Source organism: Haliaeetus leucocephalus, unplaced genomic scaffold, assembly GCF_000737465.1.
Source record: "Haliaeetus leucocephalus isolate CR32 unplaced genomic scaffold, Haliaeetus_leucocephalus-4.0 Scaffold450, whole genome shotgun sequence".
Classification (NCBI taxonomy): domain Eukaryota; kingdom Metazoa; phylum Chordata; class Aves; order Accipitriformes; family Accipitridae; genus Haliaeetus; species Haliaeetus leucocephalus.
In genome coordinates, this window is record NW_010972886.1 from 19754933 (window position 1) to 19773925 (window position 18993).

General features: G+C 45.1%; 1 protein-coding gene across 1 annotated transcript in view; it reads left to right on the plus strand.

Annotated features, from left to right (window-relative positions):
* SLC24A3 (solute carrier family 24 (sodium/potassium/calcium exchanger), member 3) overlaps nucleotides 1-18993 on the plus strand; it is a 262150-nt gene that overhangs the window by 178583 nt on the left and 64574 nt on the right. The window contains exon 3 of the mRNA XM_010575076.1: nucleotides 11895-11971. Coding sequence (XP_010573378.1) covers nucleotides 11895-11971 — 77 coding nt within the window. The remainder of the gene's footprint in view (nucleotides 1-11894; nucleotides 11972-18993) is intronic.

Sequence of the window (18993 nt, forward strand, 5' to 3'; positions counted from 1 at the left end):
ATCAGTGTCACTATTTCGGCAATATTTGGAACTGCGGGGTTAAAGGCGCAGTGTTGGCATTCAACTGTTGATAATCTACTGTGAAACGCCATTGTCCAGCTGGTTTCTTCACTGGCCACACGGGTGAATTATAAGGTGGATGAGTCCTTTTAATGATACCTCTTTTTTCCAATTCTGTTACCACCCCATCAATCCCTGTGAGTGCTGCTGCAGGCAACGGATATTGCTGAACATTGGTGAGTTTGGAGGAAGGTAAAGGTATAGACGTTTCTAACAGACTTAATCTCATTGTGCCCGATTTTTCTCCATTTCCTGCAAAACTCTACACAGTCGCATCTGGGAGTTTCCACATTCACCCAAGCAGTATGTCAAATCCCAAGAGATTAGTATGTGCAGCACCAACTAATGCCTCTGCCCTGGTTAATCTCCGCTCCCCTGGTAACCAGAGGGCAATTTTTGTGGTAGGGCACTTCTTTACCACATCATCAATCCCTGTGAATTTGACTCTGCGTTGGCCAGGTCTTACACCCAGGGTTTGTGCCGTTTCGTTAGTGATTACTGACATTTGTGCCCTGGAATCAATAAGAAATTCTGTTAATATTTTCCAGGATCCAGCAGGAATGGCAATGATAGGTTCATAATGGTTGTCAGAGAGCCACTGAATTGCTAATACCTGCCGGGTAGGGTGGCTCACTGCCCTCCCCAGGGATGGAAGTTTTTTTGCTGGGGTTCTGTCAAATCAATCAGGTTTTGTTCTGATGTGGAAGGCACACCTTTTTTATGGGTCGGGGGTTCTCTAGGTAAACATTTTTCCCTGACTGAGTTATTCTTTCTAGATAAAGACTGGCCTAATGCACGGAGATCCTCTGTAGAGACACGGCGTAAAAATTGTCGAGGCACACCTAGATCTAGGGCTTTATGCCACAACTCACTCTGTTCTGAATTAGATCTGAACCTCCCATCAGATTGAGGTTTTGGGGTATGGACTTGGCGAACTCACTGGGCTTGATGGGTGGGTTTTCCACTGGATGAACTGACCCAACCCATTCGGCGTCCATACCTATCTATTTCTCGTACAAATTCACTCCAGGTGGGTATGTGTGTGCGCTGACTTCGGCTACGATTGCAGTTAGCGTCTTCAAGGGCAGCTCTTATACGATCTTCAGTATTTGCTACAAATGTCTTGAGACAGTCAGGAAGGCTGCAAATGAGAGGGGTTAATTGTGCTGGGTCAATAGGAGCCAACATTGGGGATTTTCTTAACTCGTCTCTCTCGTATATTGCTTGTATACATGCTGCTTTCTGTACTGCTGCAGCCATATCAGAATAGCCCGTGGCTCTAATCTCCAGTGGTTCCCCTATCTCTTGAGGATCAATACCACCTGCTCAATATGCTGCTTGTGCAGTTAAGGAATAATTAAGACCTCCTGGCTTGGTGGTTAAAAATAGTCCTGGCCCCCAATAGCCTCCTGCTTCTTCCTCATCTAACATAATACAGTCTCCCCCTTCAAGAGACAGTTGCCACATATGCTCAACCACAGACTCTCCTGGCTGCCTTGAATATTTCTCTTGTATTTTCATCAACTCGGATCGTGACCCAGGGATGGTACGCACAGTAGGGTGTACCTCATCATTGTCACTGTCGGGCCAAATTTCTGCAGTCCGAGTTTCAAAATTTGGGTTACGCATTAATCTACAAATCTGTTTGACTGGAACAGAAGGTTGCATATTATCTAATAACCAACTCACCCTTTCCAAAAGTTGCTTAAGATTACTATTTTCACACACAAGTTTATTGTTTTCACTCACAAGCTTATCAGTTCGGGTTCCTAGTTTTTCTCCTGTCTCCCTCTCAAAGGCCAATGATGACTTTAACACCTCATTTTCGGATTTCAGAGTTGCATATTCTATGGCAGAAATCTGACTGGGAGCAGGGGCTTCTTTAGCTTCTTGTTGAGCACAAGATAAACAGGCACCTAAGACAGCACAAATAACACCTTTACCTTTTCCTGCTCTGAGCTTTTGCACAGCCTGACACTGCTCAATGTGCTCTACCACTTTCTCTTCATCCTTCCAAAATTTCTGGGCCCACTCCTTCCCAGCCAGGGAAAAGGCACAGTCATGTTTTTGCAGCAGTTTATCCATGGCAGTCCTGCCGACTACTTCAATTTTCGGTCACGTGAAAGGGTGAAGTAATTTAGCAGAAAACAAACCCCCTTGCATTCCAGCTTATCCTCAGATATCAGAGGGGCTGGGGGCGACTAGGTTTAGATTCTGAGTGATATCTAATTTGGCACTATTAGCCTGGTCGCGTTTAACTTATTGAACTCTCACGATTACAGATGCACTAATAGCGCACTGCACTTTCAGCCTAGTCACGCTCCATGGACTCACACAGCCAGACTTGGAGAGTTTGGCAGCACCCAGTGAGAAACTTTTACGGCTAGCTTAATGAATAGTGCGGTTTATTAAAGCAACAAAAATACAGCTTCTTATGGATTGCCAGTGATAAATACACTGCCTGCAAAAGCATGTGCAAATACTCAGATTATGAATAATACGCCGCGTGAAATCAGAAAAGTGACTCTATGAATAGAGGTTTCTAAGTTTTCCGAGTAAGCACTGAGTATAGTCCAGATCTTACTCAAAGGCGTCCCTATAGGGGGGAAGAGAGGCTCAGCCCGTCGACTGATCCCTGGAGTCAGAGGTAGTCTGCGATGGTATCTTCCCTGACTTGTTTTTGATGATGCCTTCCCTAGCATTCCCCATTTCTTAGGCCATTTTTATACAATTCTTTACCTTCAGGGTGGAGCTTGAGTGACTCTAGTCATACATACCTTTATTATGATTGGTATAAAATTCTCTCACTTCACTTTTAAAGGTATAGATTAACAAAAATTCAGAGCGCAGGCTCAGTGAGGGGGTGGTTGCACCTTGGAGGTGGGTAGTCTTTGGGATGGAGGTGTGTTTTGGTATTATAATGACATTATAATGAGCAAAGTTTGCACAAAGGACAGCATTTTGTCAAAACATGACAGACAGTTGGCCCAGGGGGTCAAATATGCAGTTTATCAGTACCATAGTACCGTGAAGTTCCCATCTCTGCAGTGATTCACAGAGCCTGGCCACAGAGTCTTCACCCCATTCCACCTTCCGTGCCGGTTTGCAGGCAATGTTGTCTAGGGAACCACTATGGAGCGGATTCCTTGCGTACCAGTTGCATTCCACCCTGAAAGCTTCTTTGATGTTATACCTTTCCTTAATGTGTGAACAATGCCGTACCTTCAATATAGGTTTAGTTTCTATGTCACGTCCAGTAATTATTCCATACACGCGAAGCGGTGTCACTTCACCCTGCTTCCCCTTCTCCAGGAAACCTTGGGTGGCCCCATGCTTCTCCGTGCACGCTCTCTCCCTTTAAAAGGTGATCTGGCACCCACCCAGGTGTACTGAAGGGAAGATTTTGGCTGTCGGTCAGAGCTGGTCTGCAGTGGGCTCGCTGAAGTTGACTTGTAGCAAGTCTCCCTGCCATGACAGTAATGCTCTGGGTGCATTGTTGATGATTGCTGAACACCCAGCCTGGAAAAATATAAAAACGTTTTTGTTCACTGTGTGTGCTGTCGGCATCCCTTGTGCTGGGTGTAAGCCCGCTACTCCTCTGTGTGAGCAAATCAACACGTAGTAACCCAAGGAACTGGAAGCGTGCATAAGCTCATCACTGCCTGAACATCCACCATAAATGATTAATTTTTGGTAATTAGAAATTCATTACTGCAGAGGTACAGAAAATGCTATCTGAACATCCATTGCTTGGTAAGAGCCGACCCTTGTAAAGCCATCTCAAGGTATGGGATGGTGCCATCGGCTGGGGGAGGGGAGCGCTGCATGATTTATAAGGGTGTGCTGTACCCTCATGCTGTTTCAGCTGCTTGTTTTCAGCAGTTAAATGGTGACACGAGTAAAACCTTAGCAAAATGCTTTATTATTGATATATCAGCATAGTTTGGCTGTCTTGAATTTTAGATCGTGCCACTGTAATGCAAACACCATTTTTACTTGGTAGAAAGTAAAACATTTATATATATATAAAGAAAGTACTCCACCTTCCTCTCAGAGAGAATTTGACTGATCCTTATTGCTTTTAAAGACAACTAAAGATTTTCACAGTCCCTTGCTCTCCCGTACCACGTGATCTAAAGCTGTTCCCATGGGGTTTGGCTGCAGGGACTGGCGTGCAGTGGAGCGTGGGGCTGTCCACCACCGAGCCAGTCTCCAGGCAGTGGTAGCTGTGAAGCTGAACATATCCAGGAGTTCCTGAGCCCCCTCGCCTCCTCACATCTGCAGGCTCACCCCGGCGGGTCACTGGTCCGTGTGAGGGACAGGCTTCAGGGATGTAGCAGTTACTGTCCTGTATATTTGGTAGGGCCTACGGTGCTGTCAGAGTTGATACTGTTCAGGGGATGCTGTTGGAGGACAGGGAATTGGGCTAGACAGTGTGCAGGCAGGTGGTGAATGTAATTTTATTGCTAACCCTGAAGCAGTCAAAAATCTTGAGCCTGAGTTTAAAATCATGAATTTGAGGATGGCAAGGGAGGGGAGGGAAGGTAACTTAATTGTTTTAAAGTTTATTTTTATTTCCCTGTGTAAAAAGCTGTTGGCATTGATTCAGAAAATGTTGTCTGGGGTCACATCACAAGGTCTACTCCACTAACGTCTGTCCCTCATAGATGACAACAGTAGAAGTCAAAGAAACCTATTGAGCAAATGTGGGGACACTTCCTGATGCACTTTCCCCAGCTGCAGCTGTTCAGTGTACAGGGACTTCCCGAGCTACAGGAACAATCTTTATGTTACTGGTCTTTGATGGACTTCTTTTCTCCCACTGGCTTGTCAGTTAGCTTTGTGAAGGCATGGAAAAAATCAGATTTGCAGCACCCTGTGTTGACAAGCTGAGCTGTCTGCGTGTGCTGTGAGGTTTCGAAGGGCTGCTGTGGCTGTGGACCTGCTTCCTGCTGGCCCCTCTCATTTATACACCAGGAGAGCTGGTGAGCAGTTGGTCCCTTTTCTCTCTCTCCTTGCCACTCAAGTTCAGAAAGCCCTGCTCCGCTCCGCCTTTTTCAGGTTGAAGAGGTGGTCTCTATTCCAGCATTTCATGCTCAGCGGCTTGTCCATCCTCCCGGCGGATCCCGTTGCGGCTCTCTGAGCCGTTTGCAGCTGCACTGCATCCCTGCCAAGATGGGAAGGCAAGCACGATAGGCGCTGCCTAAGATACAGCACCACATGCCTCTGTGCAGTGGCATAACGATGTTCCCTTGAGTTCTCTGTTCCTGTTGTGGTTGTTGCTAATAATGTGTTTGCTTTCCTGTTGCGAGCTGGCACGCTCTGAGCACCTCGAGCTGGGCACAGGAGTAAACGATCTGTCATCTGGGCTTAGACAAGAGCTTGTGCCCAGCTGCTTGGCACAGCTACATGTCTGTGTGTTTTTCCAGCTGCAGAAGTATAGTTGACTCTGGGACTTGAAATGACAGCTGAGGTAGCGTTGATATTGTGAATACCAGTGATGCCTAATTGTTGGAGTTACGTATCTAAATCCTGGTTTCTAATCCAGCCCACTCATGTAGTTTTTTCAAGTCATGCCTTTCTGTAGCCTTGTCTTCTACCCTGTAATGGGATGTGCAGCTCACTTCTGAAGAGCTCTTGGGAAAGAAGGGAGCCACTGGGCAGAGTAGTTATCCTAGAAAGCTGTATACAAATCTAGGCTGGGCCTCTCCCCACTAGGTATTTGGATGCTTCGGGATTGCAGTGCCTGGCACTGATGTGACTTACCTCTGACCATGAAAGAATTATGGGGGCAGTGTGAGAAAATGAACCGAGTTTTTAAATTTCTGACGGTTTTCTTTGCTGATAATTCATTGCCTAGGCTGAACATCCTAGTTCTTCCTTCTTCTATGAAAGCTATGGCAGATTTCCCAAGGGGTTTCTTTTCCCTAGGGTAGGTACACTGGCTAGCAATATAAAGACTTTTTTTAAAAATAAGCGTATGTTGCAGCTTTGAGAACTATTGATCCAGTACAGTGTTGGGTTTTTTTTGAAAAAAGAATCCTTTTGGAAAGGTGGAAACATTAAATAAGAGAGGGAAAGGAATGGCAGGTTAAAGGGTTTTGAAAGCGTTAACACTCCCTGCTGCCATCCAGAGGAATGGTACAGCAGCATCTTCTCTGCGCATCTGTCCTTGGCACAGCGTGCGAACTGCCTGGAGTAGCTTGACTGTGCAGAACAGAGGGAAATTTGTACTGCACCGGCAAATCCTCTGAACAGAGTGGTAATGCAGATCATTTCGTAAGTCAGCTGAAGCCAAGGCTGAACAGGGTTCCAGTTTTAATGAATCGCGCACTGATTGAGAATAAAAGGACAAGAATTTATTCCAACTCATTGTATTATGACTGAAATAACGTTTCCCTGTCAAGCATGGGTACAACATTTTCCTCTAAATCTGGTGAGGGGAGCACATACTGTGATACCCTTGTGAATGCTCTTATGTGAGCGAGTAGCAGCAGGTCTGCTGCTGCTTTGTACTTGCTGGGGTTGTGCCGTGGGCTGCAGTAGGTGCCATATGCCCCGCTCTTGAAAGGTGTGGGCTCCCCGTTCTGTATAACAGCCACTACCTGTCTAAACATCTGAAGTCTTGCTGTCAGGACCTTGGCTAATGCTACGGAGTGCAACTTTTTACACCTACTGCTGATCTGTTCCTTTATTATTTAGCCTCCGTTACACAGCTAATCCATACCTTGCTAATAGTCATCTAGTTCCAGTTACTTTCAAATTCTAATAATCCTAATATTTACTAGTAATTTTACAATTTGCCAATACAAGATTGAACTGTATCCTAAAAGAAGCATTGTGTTGAGTTGCACACTCTTGCGCTTTGTTTGCTGAGAACGTACCTCATTAACTGAAAACTAAAACTGTGTTGCGTGCATCTGAAGGCTGGAATTCACGTCTGCGGTAGAAATGCTGTTAGTGTTGGATGCTGCAGTGCTGCTGCAAGGGTATGGGCCTGGTCTTGGCAATGAGCATTGTACCTAATGCCCATGCAGAAAATGTCTGTGGAGGTGCTGAGTTCGTGTGAAGATCCTGCCCATCTGCAGTTTGCAGGCCCAATAGCTACAAAGTCTGCAGGATGAGAGTGGGTCAATTAGGCAGAAATGTTTAACTCTTTGAGTTTAGGTTCATTGACAGGGTGGTTGTTTTTTTTCTCAGTGCAATCAAAATAAGCCTGGCAAAATCTGCTCCTATTTTCTGTACAAAAGCTGAGGACTCTTTTAAGCAAAATAACACACTGTATGAGCTTTTATACTAGCTAAATAGGGCAGCTGTTGTTGGAGTGGTGTTCCAGCAACACCCTTTATTTCTTCTTAGAAAGAAGCTCCTGTGTTTTGCAAAGCTCTCCTCTTATCTGTACTCATCTGCACCTGATGCATCTAATTAAAATACAGCAGATTTCAAATTTGCATACATTATTTTATAATTAATTTTATAATACATTGAACTGTAAGCCACTAAAAGCGTTTGTGTGCAGACGATGTCATAGAGAATGCAGTGATGGACACCTTAGATTTTCTCAGATAAGAAGGTGCATTTCATTACAGCGCGGGGGTGGGAACCTGAAGCTGAGGGAGGATTAGATGTTTCTGCTCTGCAGAGAAAGGATGGCTAGGATTCCCCCACCTTTGCCAGTAGCAACAAGCTTACTCTATTTTTATACTGTGTTTTTTCTGTATGCTTTTACCTTAGGTGTGCTTCAGTCTCCTTGAACCTCCTAGAGACTCTTGATAAAGGGATTGGATTTTCATCGTTTCTGTCTGTTACAAATTGTCATGGTAATATCTCCTAGGCAGCTGCAGGAGGGAGAGGGAACCATATGCGTGTGTGTGTGTGTTAGCAAACCATTTTGCCCATTGCTAAAAACATACCTCCCCATGTTTCCTTTGCAATGTCTTATGGTCTGGTGAATGGTCAGGAACATTTCTTAAACTAAACTGTGATGAAAACATTTGATTTTTACATAATGATACTTTGCTGAGGAAAGAGGAATCCTTTCCAGCTATTTTAACTTCATCGTCTTGCATCTTCCATAGCGTTTTGTGTTGTTTCTGGTTTTTTGTTTGTTTGTTTTTTTAAACTCCTGTCTTTGTGCTGGTACCCGTCTGACTAGTTTCTTTAGGTGGCACACCTAAACGTGCTTTTGGCAGCTTTGTGCATATCTGACACAGTGCATGTGTTGGCGGGGGTGGGAGGGTGAAGGGCATCCTGGCAGTACTAGCTCTGCTTCAGAAGAAAATAGGTACAATCCCTGGCAGGTGAATCCCAATTTATTATAAAAAGTCATGGGTATTGCTAGTTCTCATAAAAGGCCAAAACCTTGTGCCCCCTGTGCAGTTCAGGCTGGCCCCCACACTGGGCATTTTTCTTGGGAGGTGCCGGCAGCCCCTGCTCCCCTTGCCCTCTCCAGACTTCCCACCTACCCGGAGCCCCTCTGGACCAGGGCTTCCCCAGCCCGGTCGGAGGTTAGGCATGGCCAGGTCCTGGTCCTCTGGGACCACGCACACCAGATGAGCGGTGTAAACCGCGAGCCGATGGTGAGTGACCACGCCAGGCTTCTCGGCAAGCTGTGGCGCAGAGCCCGCTCTCTCATCTGGTGCGATCTGTGTCTGCGACGTTGTCTGTCACGCGCTCAAGGGTACTGCTGGTGCTACTTCATCGTAAGGTGAATATTAAAGGTGCTGTCTGTACTGCTCCAGTAGCTCCCACTAGTTTTTAGGACTCATTATAATGTTTACTGATGCACAGGAATACAATTAACAGTATTAACCTGAATCTTTGGTTAAAAGACTGCTTATGTAAAAAAGAAGGTTTTCCTCCTCAGATACAGTGCCTGGGTAGATTTCTTGCTTGCATTAGTAACAAAATTAAGACGTAGCTGTGTTTTGCTCAGTTATTGCTTCACAGGCAGCAAAGCTGTGAGAGTGAGCTGCGTTGTTTTTCCATTTAATCATCTATGGAATTGCTAATTAAATTCCAATTGCTGGAGTTTTATTAATGATAATGATGTGAAAGCAGGAAAAATGGAGCTTGATTTTTTTTTCAGCACACAACTCAAGGCTGAATGTGCAGTACTGACCATTAGAAGAAAGCCATTACTTTAGTTGTTAATTGATCAATTCAAATCTGGAATTACTGAGAAGCACCTGGAATGCCAGAACATCATCTTCACACTGGCTTTTTAGTTTATAACCAAAAGCCATTCTTACAGCCTAATTGGCAGACTGTCTTCAAGTGCTTTATAATCCAATTAACATCCAGAACAGTAATAAAGTATTTGAGTAAATGGACGTAATTTGTCTTTAAATGACTTGCAACACCATATTTGCAACAAAGGTTATCCGACCGTATTGCATGCTGTTTTCAACTGTTATACTGATTACTTGACTTTGGAAAGAGAACTGCTCATCTAACAAAAATATATTGCTCTTAATGAAGGCACATTGAACAAACTAAATTGCTGAGCTGTTTTCTGGGTTGGCATAGTAGGCCATCATCTGTCCCATATGCTTGTTAGTGTGTCATTTCTAAGACTTTATGACTCTGATGGTCTTAAACTGGGTGATAAAGCCAAGGTGAAGTGCAAACCTCCTCTTGGTGTAAGCTTGTTACTTCGGAGCTGGTGCTTTTCTCTGCTGTAAGGAGGAAGGGAGCAAAAGCGTGAATGCTTGAGCAACCAGGAGGTCATGGCTCTGCTTCCATCACCTCTCACTGCAGATTTCAAAATGTGCCTCTCTTCTCTCTTGATTGTTTAGAAAACTGCCCAAATCAGGAAGCTGACATAATGGCCACCTAGCCCAGCATCCTGCTTCTGGAAGTGGCTGGTAGGGGATGCTTAGGGAGAAGTGTAAGCAACAGAGCACATAAAGATCAGTCCTTCTGCCCATGTATACCCTTGCTGACTGCTCAAGACAGGGTTTACAGCGACTGGAGTTTGCATTTAGATTACCATACTTAGTGTCACCAACAGACAATCCATGGAGGATCTCCCTTTGGGCCTTTCCTACTTTGTTGCCTGTCACAGCATCCCTGGGGAATGGAATCCTCCATTTTATAACATGCTGTGTGGTAAAAGTACTTCTGCCTGTTTCCAAAATGTGCCACCTTGTAACTTCAGAAGGTGGAAGGAGTTGGAGGGGGGTTAGCATCTTTAGCACATCACCTTCTGACCATGTAGAATGCCTTCTCTTTTTCCATTGTGTGAGCTCAGCTCCAGCAAGGTGTGGTAGACCACTGAGGAGATTGTGGTCATGAGAAGATCGGTGAGGTCAGAAACAGGATCCACTTGCCCTGCCAATGGGCAGCTTTACTGAGAGAAACAGCATCTGATTTGGGTTGCTGTTTTTTTCCCTGCTCTATCATATCATTATTTGAAATAATTATGTTTCTGCATGAAGTTTCTTCATGGTTCACTTCTACCAACAGATGCTCTTTCTGAAGCTAATTAGACCATCGAGTCTGCCCGAGTCCTACAGCCTTACTGCAGAGTAAAGGCATATATCCTTCATTTGGAGCAATCACAGCTTTGCCTTTGAGTTTACTGCAGGTAAAAAGCTGCTGTTGGAAACATGTACAGGCTGTGCCGAGGGAGTCCTCGGACACCATCCTTGCATTTGTGGGCAACAGCTGTTGCCTTGCCATGGTTCTGTGGCTGAAGCCTGGCCATTTTACACAGACTGCTTGATGGCCTTTGGGGAAGGTGGGAACTCTCACCCCTTCTCATGGCACAGGGCATGTCATGGCACCTTCACAGAAAACTTGCTTCCAGGATTTCAAACGTGTCACCCTGTTGAACTGTTGTCTTCAGGAGGAGTCCAGCTTGCCCTTGCACGTAGGGTTACATCTTGTGGGGCTTTGCAGTAACACGAAGCCTTCCTGATGGAAATCTTTGCAATTCCAAAGAGGAATTGTACCCTTGCTTTTTTTCCCCAAAATACTTGATATGTCTTTGTCAAAACCTTCTTTGCATCACTAACGTCATACATCATGTCTTGTTTGTGTTGAGGACGTCTCTGAGGAGGCAGAGTGAAGTCTGGAGGTAGAGGCAGGATTCATTTTGATCTGAAATTTCCAAATCTGCCACTGTCCTGGGTGGTGTCCCATTTCAGCTACTGGCTGGCTATCTAACACACAGCAGGTTATCGTCAGAGTGTTTCATGTACAGGAAAGTCCAGTATCTTGATGCTGTTACTAGTTCAGTGGAGGCAGTGAGAGACACCAGGGCAGGGTAAAGAATGAAAACAGCTGAGAGGTGGTTTGCCACAAGGCCTCTGCTGTGCCTGCTGTTGGGAAGGGCACTTGAGGAAGTCGTTGCCCATCTGGAGAGCGTTAGGTCCTGCCAGAGATGAGAACATGTTACCTGTGCCCTACTGATGGGGAGGTGGTGACGGGGGCTTGGGGGGAGGCTTTTACGCATCCATTTTCGTGAGAGCGACCCATCACCACCTACTCCGTGCAATGCTGTTTCCCTTGAACATTTTCAGGAGAGTGCAGTATGCTGTGCTCTTGGGATTTATAGGCCATCCCCAAGGTGGCTTTAGGTGCACAACATTGTGGTTGCCACTGAAGCAAATTACACAGTAAACATTTGGGGAAAGGCTATAATTGCCAGAGGGCAAGTTAAGCTAAACTAACAGGGAGGCGAAACAAAGAGCCTCTGGTGTGGTAGTTGTAGGACTACTGCCTGGTAGAAGGGCTTGGACAAATTTTCGTTGCGTTACTTAACAGCACATGCGGTGGTTTTGGGTAGCCGATTAAACATCTGAGCTTTCTTTTGTCCCCCCTTTTTGCAGCTCTCCATGAATTCCCCAATGACATCTTCACGAATGAGGACAGGAGACACGGAGCTGTGGTCCTGCACGTCCTTTGTGTAAGTTTTGTGACTTTGCGGTTCTTCTCCTAGCAGTGTGGACAGGGCTCAGTGCACTCACCACAGGCTGATGCTGCCTCCTGCCCACAGGGACTTCTGGTCTCAATCGTGATTGAGAGTGAATTTCAGTAACTACACTGAGTATAACCTACTTCAGTTTTACATAAACCCTTTTTAAAAGCCCTGGTGCAGCCCATGAGCGCAGGCGCATGCTTTCATGTGAATAAACTCCTGTGAGTTGCTTTACTCCAGCCAGACCAGCTTTGCTGAGGCTGTTGGGCAGCTGGGGTCCCCTGCCCTCCGCCCCTGAGCACGAGGACACTGCAGGGTTGGCAGGTCGAGGGAGGACATTCATGTAACTGCTTTCAAAAATAAGTGAAGTCTTAACCCAGAAATTGCCCCCAGATATCCTTGTGGCACCCCTTATGACACAGCTGTAGGAGAAAGAAATTAGAGAGGGTTTTCTGTTTAAAAGATTATCAACTGGATTAATAAAAAAAAGTTTGCATCTCTAGAATTCCCCCGAGTAGTTAAGTTGCTAAAGTGAATTTTTCTTCCTGAATATATTAAAGATTGTAACTTCTCATTTATCAGCTGCAGGGTGTCCTGGATCCTCCTGGGAATTCTGGAGGACATCAGGCAGGCGAGGGATTTGCCTCAAAGTTCAGAAATATGCCAAGACAATGGTAATAGATGCTATTGTAAAGACCTGAGAAATCTGTACAATTTTGGGCTTGGAGTTTTGTGATCTCTGCCCCAAACAAGTCAGTGTAAGTGGTGTGCATGGGTAAGGCCAAAATTAAAGATACTCAAGATAAATTTATTTAAATAACCCTGGTCTGTCAGTCTATTAGACACTTAGCTAATGTTAGAGGACGTTGCCTTTGGCAACTGCAGTATTCTCGCAGAGGGAAGCACTGTCCCTCCAGATCTGTTCCTCGACTTTTTTTAGGTAGATGAAGACAATTCTTTTCCTTTTTAATGTCGTCTTCATTTAAGAACTGCCAAGTTGGTACTTCTTGGGTGGAAGAGTCATTCTTAAGCAACCAAGAAAATACCTGCTTCTAATGAATGTTTAGAAGCACTTAATTTTTAGTCAGCTTAAATGACCAATCACCATTAGCTATGTGCAATGATTCATGATTTCTTTTTAAGTATAAATTAGATTGTATTGCATATTGTAATGCGAGTGCTCTGTGTTATGATTTTATTTCAACTAAATGGCTGCAAAAATTTGTTGAGTAACATCACTATTGACTTTGTCTGGCAAGCTCAAGGCTTCCAAGATTCCATGGGTACGTTGAGCTTTGGGATGTTTTGGAAAGTGAGCACTGGACCTGAGATGGATTTTTTAGCACACACAAGAATGCTCCCAAAAATTCATATAAACCTTCTCTCAAAGTAGTGTCATGCAGCAGCTAGTCACCCAGAGCCTCTGTGCAGTTGGTGGAGGGAGAGACCCTTCAGAGGATCTTCAGTTCCTCCACTGTAGGTATGGGGTGAAGCTGCAGGCTGGATTTCACCTGCCTGGCTCTGGTCAAATCACATGGACTGTGAGCTGCTTCTGTCCGGCAGTGAAGCAGGATTGTCTTAAACCACTGCAGCCCGTATGCGCTGCACCGCGGCGGTCAGTGCCGCACATGGTGGCTCTCGTGCATCCCTGGTGTTGGTGGTTAGCGTAGTGCCCTCTTCTGAATGTCCAAATGCAGGGCTTGGGCTGGGCTTGAAAGAGGCACCAGGGATGGCGTTGGTGGAACTGAGAAGTGGTCCCAAGGAATGCCGTCTTGGAGACCTGTCCATGCATCCAAGGCAGCCTTTGGTCTGCTCTTTCCTACCTTTGGATGCTTGATGTCATGACTTCAGGGTCCATTTCACAGCCACAGTCAGCGTGTCACATAGCACTGTCTGTGGGATTTCACACCTACCTTGATGCACATCTCGGCCGGTGTGTGTTTGCATCCCAAGTGCTGATTATTTGTTTTCCTGGCAGTCAGTGCTCTGCGCCTCCAACAGTTTTTGTGTTTTGACAGGAAAAGGCCACTGTTGATCATCTGTTAATTCAAGGACCTAAATTAACTACTCTTAATCCATACAGGAAGTGTGTAAACATCGTAATGTAGTCTTGAAAAATAATGATAGGCTGTTGGCACCCTTGTAACTGTACTATGGGTAATACAAAAAAGTGTTGTGAGAGTTGTTTAAGGAAGGGATTAACTATCTGCAGTTAAATTCACCTCTCTACTTGAAAAACAACTAGCAGATTCCTGTACAGCCGCTCTAGGCAAAAGATGATGATTATAACAGCATGTTGCTACCTTGTAACCTCACATTTCTTCAGTTTTCAGACAAAAATAATTTTTCAAAAATCTCTTGAGTTACAGAAATAAGTTTATAATGACACCATTAAAATACGAGTTGCTAAAACCATTCTTAATCTCTGTGTGATCCATACCTTTGAATGTGTTTTTCCAGGCTATTTAAGAGGTGAGACCTGGACTGTATTTTTTCATTATTAGTAACAATGAAATCACACAGTATTCTCGTACAGTTGACTACATAAACTATGAGTTGGGTTATTTTCCAGTCTACTTTAAATTAGATTTGGGCTTCGTAATCGCTCTCAAGATAGTTTTTTTTCCACAGGCTTTTTTTTTGTCAGTTCTGAATAAGCTGAACATACTTTTAACATGTATCAAAATGGGGTTTGGAGGACTGAAATTTCAAGATGAACTGTCTACTTCAGAATACAAAGGAAAATCCGTTTTTAATGAGAACTAAATGTAAGCATCTGCTGTCCCGACAGAAACACATCCAGTTTCTTCTCCTCTAGCAAGCAGCAAGACAGATACCTCATTCCGTTGGTGCTCCATCATTCTCCATAGCGATTTTATTGACCAAGAAAATTTGTTGACCACACTCCAGCTCATGTGTCCCCAAGGTGCAGGACCCAGCTGGGTTCACCCTTTCTAGCACTGTGGTACTTGGGGGTGACTCCTCGGCTGTCGGAGGCTGTCACAAGGTGTATGGGTCCAAGACAGCGGTCATCAGCTGAGAAGTTTCCTAGTGTCTTTCTACCCCGAGCTGCCAGCTCCGTGAATCCCAATGAAAGGTCCCCCAAGCTTCACTGTCTGTGGCCCTGGTCCAGCCCCTTGGGTGGAGCGGGAAGCAGAAGCAGCAATGACAAACGTGTTGCCTTCTCCTGTAACAGAGTAACTGTTTGTAACCTATTGTCAAAGAAAAACTGATGGAGAAAATAGACAACTGCCAGCATTTAGCAACCTGCCTCTTTAGTCTGGTTTGAAAGGGTATTGTACTGGGGTGATAAACCTCTAATTCTGTTTTTTACCTTCCAGTGATACAGTTACCAAACGTGTGATCAAACCAAAGCATGCACAAAAATGCACTTTGTGGGGGAAAAAAGGATATAGACACAGAGTTGCATTGTCTCCATGGAAATTTCTTTGTGAGTGTGAGGAAACTGGACTGTAAGAGGGGCTTTGTAAGGGTAGGGAGAACAATGGAGTGATGATTAGCAGGTCTTCATCATGTTTCTCATGTTTATTGACCTCCCCTTAAACTGTTTTTATTCATTTCAGTAAAAATTTATTCTTTCTTCTCTCCCCCTTTGCCCATACTTTCATGTTTATTTCTGAAAGATGTCAAGGTAAAGCTGGTTTAACAGAAGCCAGAGAACCAGGGAGCAAATTCTACAAACTGGGGCCTTGGGGGAATGCAGTAGATGGCCTCTCAGGGGATTCCCAAGGCATCTTCTCCTTATTGTTTAATAAAAGTGAAAACACAAAGACCCCAGGAAATCCCATGGTGGGGCTGTACAGAGTTACTTAACGTAATCTGATGCTTCACGAAGATAAAAGTAAATCCCTAAACACTTCAAAAATCTAGGAAAAACTGAGCAGGAACAGTTTAGCAATAGTTTAGGTCTGAGCTGAAAATAGTTCCGTTTGAAGGAAAAGTGGGCCACTGAAACCATATTACAGGTTTGGAGCCATAGTGTTTTAATTTCCCCCAGATACTTCTTCGGAGCTGATCAACTGATTGCTTCACTGCTATTAATTATTTTCATGTCTTCTCTGAGAAGAGGGCATGCTGCTATGGACAGTAACAACCCCGCTAAGTTGCTGGTTTGGGATGTTCAGTTTGGAGGGAACCAGGGTCTGGATTTTGAGAGTCTGGGGCTGTTGACTGCTAAAGGATCAAGTGTACAGCCTGCAATCCAGGACCTCCCCACCGCTTGGGAGCTTCATTTTGCAATCTTAATGTTGTTCCTGACAGTGTACAGGTGTCTAGGCATTCTCGTAGCATATTGCTGGTTTTTAGTTTGTTCCAGCAGATGTGTACTGATGCCTGTGCAGACCCCCAGCCCTACCGCGCTCATGGACACTGGGCGATAGGCACCCATTAGCTCTGTGAGACAGGGGGTTGGAAATTGGTTCGCCAAGTAATTTGTAAGGGTTTTGCTGACACAGAGGAAGGATGGTTTGGGTATCACTGCGGGTTTCCCTGGAAAAGCCCAATGGGATGGGCGCTATCTTTCCTCCCTGCCCCGTCGCTGCTCAGCCTTCATCTGCCCAGCTGCAGGCTCTGCCCTCATCCCTGTGTTATCTCAGTCTTTTTGACAGTACAGCATTGGTTCCCCTTTTCCCAGCTTTCTTCGGGCAAGTCCGGAATGTGGTCCCAGGATGCATTGCGCTGCCGGTGTGAAGAGTGTGTGTGTGTGTGTGTGCACGCACAGTCGAGGTCGAGATTCTCCCCAGGCAGAGCTCCACTGCACGCTGAGCTGAGCAGGGGTGAAGGAGCGGTGTCGGTGCTTAGTGGTCCCTCATGCTTCTCATTTGCCATCGTTCAGTGTAGCCATGGGAACGGGGTGCACCAACGGGACACCTGCCTCCCTTGTGCCAGCCGCTCAGAAAATGTAGGTCACTCTGGATGTATCCTGTCTTTATTTCTGCACTGAGTCAAAAACCAGCCGCATCTCATTTCTACAGCACAGAGCTGTCTCATTAGGGTGATGATTTTCCAGTGCCCTGAACGTGCTTGCTTTAGCGATGCTGCACAATACGGACAGCTTGCTGCTGAGCACATCGTGATACCATGGGCTGCTGCTTTGAGTAAAGTTAGACTCTGTGGCTTCCTTGTTTGGTTGGGGTTTTTTTAAACTTCTCTTCAATAATGGAGTCTTAGGTGATTTTGTAATGCAGTCAGAATTGAGGAAAGCCCTATGCTTGGTTACAGTGGTTTCAGCGATGGCCCTTGGCTGTGTCCGCTTGCTGGGGGCAGCAGCCAGGGACGGTCACCTCTTCCTTTCCCATCTCTCTTGGGAAGAAGGCAGAGCTGTGGGAATTGCTGGCTCCTACAGTATTTAAGCTTTCTTATGAAAAACTTCTTGCTTTAGCTCAGTAAAGCAAGTTTTAATCGGAGTATGAAGACCGGCACAGGAAACTCAAAGGACTGCTGGACAAACATGAAAAATTATCATTTACGTCCTGTGCAACAGAACATGTATTTTGAGTAAGATACTTAATCTCCTTTGATGCAGAGATTGCAATTACTTCTCTGATGCTTTTTTGTTAGGATAGTCATTTTAAAATCAATCCTAATGTAATACTTAATCTGGTATTTGTAATCCTTTTATGCAGAGCCATTATATTTTTGTAATTTTTTAATGTCCTCCTGGGGAGGAAGAGTGTCCTTTAAGTATGTTGCCTGTTTAAAGACTTCCATATCTTCACTTTGAGCTGAAGACAGCTAAATAATGCTGGGGCTGATATTTGTGTTCTGTCCATCACGTTGTCCCCTGTTGCCATTAGACACGTCACGCTCCAGCTCTGCCCATAGCACACCTGCGTTCCCCCAGCTGCTGTCTTTATCCCCGATGGCTGTTTTCAGGTGGAACAGGCTTCAGCAAGTGCTGCCCTGCTGCTTTCCTTACCTGTGCTAAACCTGCTGCTCCTGTGGTACCTGCAAGGATGGACTTGCATGCATTGAAGGAAGAAGCAGTGGGACTGCTGGATTCTCAGGTTAACCTAGATGAAAACTCACACCACCTAAATCAGCTGCAAAATGTTAAAGCCATGTTGTTTGCATTCTCCACATTCAACATACAGAACAGACTTGCTTGCCCCAATGCTGGCTGTCTTCCTTTTTTCCACATAAAATAGCCTGGACTGATGTCTGGCCTCTATCTTTATGAGTCTGACTTGTCATGACATAGAAGTAAATTTTTTGGTTGTGTTCCTGCTGGCCCAAACTCTAAGCCTTATTTTGTTTTGTTTGTTTAAAAACCAAACAAACAAAAAAAGTCCCACCAAAAAAACCCAAACAACTTTCAAGGAAGTCACAGTTATTGGCTGCATATGTTCACTTACCAAGGGTAGTTGCCAGTGGGTTACTTTGTGAACCAAGCTGTTTTCTAGCCAGACACTCCTTAGATTTTGACACTTTGCACTGTATTGCACTCAAGCCAGTTAAATAAAATTAGGGAAGACTCCCAGCCAAAACCAGATTTGTGACAACAATGAGGTCATTAAAAATAAATGCTCAAGCGTATAAGTCAGCGTGGGTTCAGCCTGATCTGTTCTATCAGCCTGGTGTTAAAATTTGCTGAAGTCACCCACAATAATCTTACTGACTCCAGCAGGCTTTGGCTCCGCTTTCAGCAGACACAGCAGCGTGGCATTCCCCACTACCTCCAAGAGGATTAGAGAATTAAGTGATGGCAGTTTCTTCACATTCGCTTTTCTAGTCCTTACTCATTTCAGTCCCCTTTTTGCCTTTTCTCTTGTACCCAATCCTACAAAGGCATAAGCGTGGGTGGACAGAAGAAAATTCCCTTGTCACCTTTTTGGTTGTGGTTTTGCCCTCTAAAAATCAGAACGCAATGACACGTACCTGCCTGTGGGTACTGGGATGTGTATATGCCTTGCTATTGTTTGCACTGGATACAGTGCAAACCCCCACCTCTCTACCCGCCGCCCCCCCCCCCCCCCTTTCAAAACTCCCAA